This window comes from Phytophthora infestans, genomic scaffold (genome assembly GCF_000142945.1).
Source record: "Phytophthora infestans T30-4 supercont1.136 genomic scaffold, whole genome shotgun sequence".
In the NCBI taxonomy this organism is placed as follows: domain Eukaryota; phylum Oomycota; class Peronosporomycetes; order Peronosporales; family Peronosporaceae; genus Phytophthora; species Phytophthora infestans.
The window spans coordinates 58,271-65,286 of NW_003303623.1; the positions used below are offsets into that span (position 1 = coordinate 58,271).

Sequence of the window (7,016 nt, forward strand, 5' to 3'; positions counted from 1 at the left end):
GCACATTAAGACAACAGTGTGTGGTAGTTCTCGTGTACACAAGCGTTAAATTGTGCTTTGTCAGCATCCATCATTACAAATTGTGGTGCAAATTGAACACCAGCACAGTCCATGCACACACGCTTCAGGTATCTGATGCACCATCCGATGTCTATCGCACGTTTTTGCGAAGTGCAAAAGTATACCAACGGAAAAAAGTGCCCAGCGCGATCCGAAAATCCAAAAACAAAAACCAAGTAGCCGTTTATAACCATGCTGTGCGTACTGTCAATGTGCAAAATTGAAGTGAAATCGGGATGAGTCTGGCCGCAAGGTAGCTTCGAATTAGACGTAAACAGGTCATCCCTACCCGAAGAGGGTACGCGACCGATCCGTCACCAAGGTGCGAAACAGTCCCCTCTGCACCGGGCCCCGTGTCGCGTTGAGAATCACATAAAATGATCATTGCTGTGTCTGATGTCGTCTCTATATCAATTTGGTCATAGAGGTGACCATCACACAGCTCTATCATCGGCGCCATAGAATCTTTAGGATTCTTGCGTCTCCAGTTCTTAACGAAATCTGATACTTGTGAGCTAGTAGGAGCTGGACCATCGAAATTATTCTGGTCAACCAGTGTACAGATAAGCGAATGTAGACGTGAAGCCGTAGTTTGCTCTCCAGCTCCGAGGCTGTCCGTAATGTAATCTTTCATTTGCAGAGTAAGCTTGCTCTTTACTGGTGTTGGGGGGTCATCGGTGCCCATCGCATGATTGCCTTGTTGAAGCACCTCACACGTGCTAGATGACAGACAGACCTTGAACTTGTAGCGACAGGGGCAGGTGCGGTTCGCGTTCAACGGCGTGTCAGTATCAGTGTCGGCAGCAAGCTGCAGGCGTGACTTGCAGCGCTCAGATTTACACAGAGCAAGTTGTGAGCGCATTTTATGGCCACATCGGTGCAAATCGTAGTCTTGATCAATTAAATGGTTAATCGTACACCCTACTGGGTTGCTTTTGTCGATACTGTGTGGTGGTAGAGCTGACCGATATCTTTCTGAGCGTCTGGTTCTGTAAAACGCCAAATAGTAGTCCAGGGTCGCCGCGGGCGAGATGCAGAGCCGTCCTCCACGTCGGACTCCGATGAATCTAGCTGTAATGCCCCATCTAAAAGATCATCGTTCTCACTCTCCATTTCTTTGTCTCCACGTAATTCTAAATGAGCGACAGTGCGATGAGCGTGTAAAACTATCTATTTCTGTATCTACAACACTTGGCAGTGATCATGCTATTTTGGTGGTCGTTCATTTTAAGGTGGTGGTGGTGACCGTTTTCTGTGTGTGTGGTCCCGTCCATATTTTGGGTGGATCTACACTTTTTTATTATTGCAGTACACATAATTTAAAGTGGTAATAACCCGGACTCTGCAAGATGGTTTCGAAAAAATAGAAGTGCTTGGCAAAACATGTTTGGAGATATTTTTGCAGCCGTTCTTCAAGACATTTTGCAAGATGGTTGTGGAAAGAGCCGGTGGTCAGCATGTCTCTTGCGCAAACGTTCTTCAAGACTTTTCTTTGAAAGATATTTACGAAGACGTATTTACGTACATTTTGGAGGACCGATCACTTTTCGATTTCGCCTCTCAGATCTGGTCGACCATGGACTTTAAGAAGGCTTTCGCATTGACTCAACCATTACGAGATGCTGCGCCGACTCTCCACCGGTTGTTCCCGACTCGCTTCGATCAAGTGCTGCAGCTTCTAGCATCGCCAGAACCGCCACCAGGCACTACGTATGAGGAGCGATTCACCGCGCTGTTAAGCGACGAAGACAGCGAGACGAAGAAGTCGGTGACAAAGCGTGCAGTCTTTCAAAATAGGAAGTCATGGATCAAACGGCAGATCGAGGAAAGCAAACTCGGCAAACTATGGCTCCATGGCAAGACACGCGAAGAGATGTCGTCTGCTGAAATGGATGAGCTGTGGAAGCACGTGAACAAGCTCCGCACGTCAGGCGTCTCTTTTGAGAACTGCGAGAAGATCACTGGCTTGAGGAAGAATTGCTGTCGCCCCGGGTATAAGCTGTGGCGCGATCGCAACAGTGCCGAGGTCAAGGCTCTCGGGGAAGAATTCAACAGACGCATCGATCACAGTTTCGGTCTCCCGAGCGACGAAGAAGAGCGAACAAAAGATGAGCGTGAGGAAACAGTATTCGGCGACGAGTTCACCGACCTCGACAAGTACAACGAGCTGGTGGACCTTTATATCCAGGGTGAAGGGAAGTCCATGGAGGAAGAGATCGAGAAATTCAAGTCACAAGCACAAGCGCTGGATGAGATAGCTGCAGAGAAGGGTGTCAACCTCGGCATCAAGTGGGATGTAAACTCATGGACTCTCGATCCCAATGTAGGGCATCCGAACAACGCCGAACACACCATCGGGATAAAGAAGACTGTCCGACTCTCTCATCGCAATGAGCTTGAAAAGCAAATTGCAGAAGCAAAGACGACACTGCAGACACTGGGTATTGAGTTCGATACCAGCAAGCCTGACGACTCCGACGGATCATTCGAGCCCAGTGAGTCCGACGAGGCAAGTGAGGCCGACGAACCATACGAACCCAGTAAGTCCAATGAAGATGATGGTGAAAACACGGATGCTGTCATCACCAGTTCGAGTAGCAGCAAAAAACGAGCTGGGGATGATAACATTGTGACGCCGCCATCCAAGAAGACGTCACCACGATCACTGTCGTCACCGACGCCGACACCACAAGCCGCTGCTCAGTCACCGCCGACGCCGACACCACAAGCCGCTGCTCAGTCACCGCTAACGCCGACACCACACACCGCTACCCCTGCTCGCCAAGATGTCGAACTTAAAACAACCCACGGGGTTTACACATCTGCCGGTGACTGGACCATGAGGGGGCGAGATGGGACTCTGTGGCAGAAATGGATGAACTCCTGAGCCTATGGAACAAGAACCTGCTGCGAGGAAAGATCATTAAGCGCAACCTATCAGCTGAAGAGCGACAGCAAATCTTGCAAGACGCGCCGAAGAGCGGTAAATGGGACAACGAAACGCTTCTGTGGGTTGCCAAGATTGGTGTTTTCACAACTTTGGGCAACAACGCGAAGGGACACGTGTCGATGGCCAAAGCGACAGAGATAAAGAGAGGGTCGGTCAGTATGCGGATTCAAGGTGCTCGGGATGCAATCCGTGCGCACAAGGAACGACGCGAACAGGAACAACGCGAAGAGGAACAACGCAAAAAGAAACGAATCGAAAGCGAGAATACGTCGGATTAGGATGTTATGTACGGCTCTGCCGCTTCAGTCGGAAGACCACTAAGTATTGAGAATAGCGAACCAGTAACACGACGAAGCCCTCCATCCACGTCTTCTTCGTTGATATGAACTTTGTGAAATTTTGCCCCGCGTACTGTCAACTCCATGAAATGCCATGCCAAGAAATTAGACACGATACCGTAGACTGGTTCTTGGAATTTTGGATCTCTCTCGAGGTTCTCGATCAACATCGCCTCTGTTCCAATCACCATCTGCGCCGTACCCTTGTCGAAGTTATCCTTCTTGCATTTAATCACCATAATCTTGTGGCCTCTCTTAGTAACGAGGCGATCAACACGGCCGAATGAGTTAAGAACCTCGGACTTGAAAGATACCTCGCGTCGAAATTCCACGTTGTCGGCAGCGTCGCATTCGCGAACAACGGCCTGCATAACCTCGTCAACCAAAACGACCTTCTCCGCCTCGTTTGATATCTCAAATGTTCGGATTCCGCTGGTACGCAGTGTGTCGCGAACGGTCAAGTGCAGCCGGTCAATTCCCTCATCTGAAAGTGCAGCTGATGCGGGGCGGAACAATGGGAGGTTGCCATTCTTGTCAAGGTAGACACGCTCGAGTTCATCACGCCAGAAAAAGTCGCCGAAAGCAGACCGGTGAGCGCGCTTTTTCCCCGTGACGTTAGCTCTAGTCTTCTTCGTGGCGATTTCATCTGACATCTTGCGAATATTTGCAACACGGCAGCTGTGAACGCGCTGCAGACGCTGATCCTCAGGCTTCACGCTTTCTTCTTGCTCTTTTTGGTCGTCTTCGGCGTCTAATTCGTCTTCTGTGTTGTTGCCTTGCTCACAAGCGTCAGCCTCAGATCTGTTGATGTGATTGTAGCACGCGTCCAGCGTAAAAGAAAAAACTGCTAAAAGAATTGCTATGAAATGAAGTATGTTGCGCACTAGCCAATGATAATCGTTTCTTATTCTTTATAGCCAATTAAAGCGATCTCCGTTGCATTGGGCGAATCAAATTGCTTCAAGAATACAATTATATCCAATTAAAACTATAGTTTAGGGTGCAGTCGGAAGCTGAGCGATTCCGACGTATCTAGTCGGAGTTGACGACCAGATATGTGTATAGTAATACTTGCTAAAGGTTTGCCACGTATCGCCTGCATATTTCTACCTCTCCGACCAAGAACAATAAGCCTGAACGACTTGAAGCCCGCCAACACAAAGCGCGCGCGTGCGACGGCTTTAAAATCGTTTGAGCGCTTCCTGTCATTAGAGAATACTACCATGGAGCACGTCGTGGCTTTAGTCGTCGCAGACTCTAGTCGCGCGAGTAGTATACTAGTGACTCTAATGGACAAGTTTGGTGTGTACCTGGCATTCCACGCAGGAGCAAGGGGCAGCCTCTGTCGCGCCACTCCGTCGCTCAATACTTCCGCCAGGTCAAATGCTGGCTTTTGGATGAGTATCCTGTTCAAGGTGGCGCTGTAGCACGACAGCTGCTCAGCATGGGGCGTACCCTTGAACAGCACTGCATCAAGCGTGAAAGTGGTGGGTTCGTCAAGAAGGCTATTGCGTGCACAAAAGAGGATCTCAAGAAGATGATACGCTACTTATATTCAACGGCTCGCTGTGCGTCGGACTACCAAGATGCTGCGTTGTTGTGCCTCCTGTGGTACCTCTTCGGCCGTGCATCAGACATTACGTTCGTCCGGAAGCAGCAGCTCTCCGTCGGAGCTGGAGGGGTTTTCTTTATCCGATTCATCCGCGTGAAGACGTCCGATGAGCAGTCACTGTCACTTTTTCCTGACGCTGACTTCATGACTTGTCCGCTGCTAGCGCTCGCGCTGGCCTTGATTACGCAGGAGTCTCCGTGTGCAGCGTTGCTAAACCATTTGCCGGTGAAGTCGAAGGACGTTCCTGTTGACCTAGCTGCCTCGATACCATTACTGGAACTTCTTGACGACAATAGTGCCATGAATTCTTCTCAGACGTCGCCAGGTAGCACCACTGTTCACGCGACACTAACCGTTGGAATCCACGCTCTTGTCAACCGCGTGCTCGATCGCGTTGCTGGTCCTGCTGGAGTCGAAGTGTCGCTGACGTCACATTCGTTTCGCCGTGGCGGCGCGCAACACCCGAACGCAAACTCAGAGCTAGCAGCTCACTGGATCTTTGATCGCGGAGCTTGGAGCTTGACTACGACTAACAAAGCCTTTGCGTACGTCTTTAACACCCCTAAAGAAGATCAACAAGCTGCTAAGGTGCTGAGTGGGATGACGCCAAAGCAAGCCTCTTCTCCCCCGTCCCTGGAATCCTTCGACGCTGCAACACTAGAAAAGGTTAGAGAGGTTAGCCGGAAGCTTTTCAACTCGAGCCATGATCTGGGTAACAAGGCCTTAAACGTCTGCGCTGTTGTGAGAGATGTGCTAACAGCAACCCCCCTCCTCCACTACCCGTCGTTAGTGAAGATCAACGCGAAGACACCTGCAATGAAGACAGTTCACCTATGTGCGGAAGCCTCTGGAGTGACGACGACCAACCTGCTTGCATGGTCACAACGGCTCACAGCGTCAAATGAACACGCCAACACCACCGCCGAGGCCATGACTGAAGAAAATGTAAAGGCCAACGCTGCGTTGAATTATCAAACTGCCTTGATTGAACGGTTAATTGAGGTCAACCGTAGCCTTGAAGCTCGAGTTAACTCGCTAGAAGCTGCAATGAACAACACCGAAGGGAAACTTTGGCACGAGATAATCAAGCCAAGCGAGTAAGAGACGAAGATGAAATCGTACCAGTAAAGCGTCGCCGTCGATCCAAGACAATACCGCTTGTTGACACGTGGTTTGCGTGGTACACAGCTGTTCCGCGTGGATGGTAGAGTACTAATGTGGTGTAGTAGAACACACAAATACCGTCAGATGTGGATTCCTTACACAAACCACAACGAATCGCCGAGTTAGTTCGGCGGTTGTATGGCCTGCGCAGAGGGTGGTCCCCTCGCGGTCCGGCCCTTCCGGGACAGACGAGTGGCTCGCTTCCACTCGGTTCCGACTAACCAAGTCAGATCACTTCCGAGGCTCCGCCGAGTTTGGTTCGGCTGAGCTCGTTCACAACCCTGTGCCCTCCACCAAAGGATGGACGACGGCGCGCGAGCGCTTTTACAGGTCACCGAGCGCAGAGGCTGCTCAGCTAGAAGTGTTACGGCACCCGGGCTATCCGACGTACCGGCCCGCTGAGTATGCGGGACTTTCTTTCGCGCGTAGCAGACTTTGTCCTACCCGGACCGACCTAATCTCTTGGCGCTACCAGTCAATACTCTACAAGCTATGCCTCTCGAGTATTGACGGCAGGCATAATCCAGCCCTATGCAGGGACTTACCGGGAAAAGTGTACACGTGTCTTGGACTAGGAAAATTCTGCTCTGTTATCTTCTGGGAGCCTTTTCGGCTCCTCCTATTTAATCCTATGCTTCTCATACAAATATCTAGTGAAATGTAGTCGTTTCGGATCTCTACCGACTCTTCAGGCGGCCGTTGAGCTCAACGGCTATCCGGATAGCATATCCGGACAGATCGCCGAGTACTTACCGTGATCCTTGGCTCCTAAGCTCTGGGTTATCAGACCGAGCCGATTCTTGACCTAAAGTAGGTCGGCGTATGGTCGAATCTGGAAATCCCTACACCACAACTGCTCCGGTTATGATACGAGCCGAGCTGGTGAGTGTCT

At 50.5% G+C, this 7,016-nt stretch overlaps 1 protein-coding gene across 1 annotated transcript; it reads right to left on the reverse strand.

The window, feature by feature from the left end:
* Positions 1 to 3,284: 3,284 nt before the first annotated feature.
* On the reverse strand, positions 3,285 to 4,087 carry PITG_20122 (crinkler (CRN) domain-containing protein; the record flags this gene model as incomplete). Its single annotated transcript, XM_002895738.1, has 1 exon — positions 3,285 to 4,087. The coding sequence occupies one exon, from the start codon at positions 3,999 to 4,001 to the stop codon at positions 3,285 to 3,287; it is 717 nt and encodes a 238-aa protein (XP_002895784.1).
* Between the last annotated feature and the right edge of the window lie 2,929 nt (positions 4,088 to 7,016).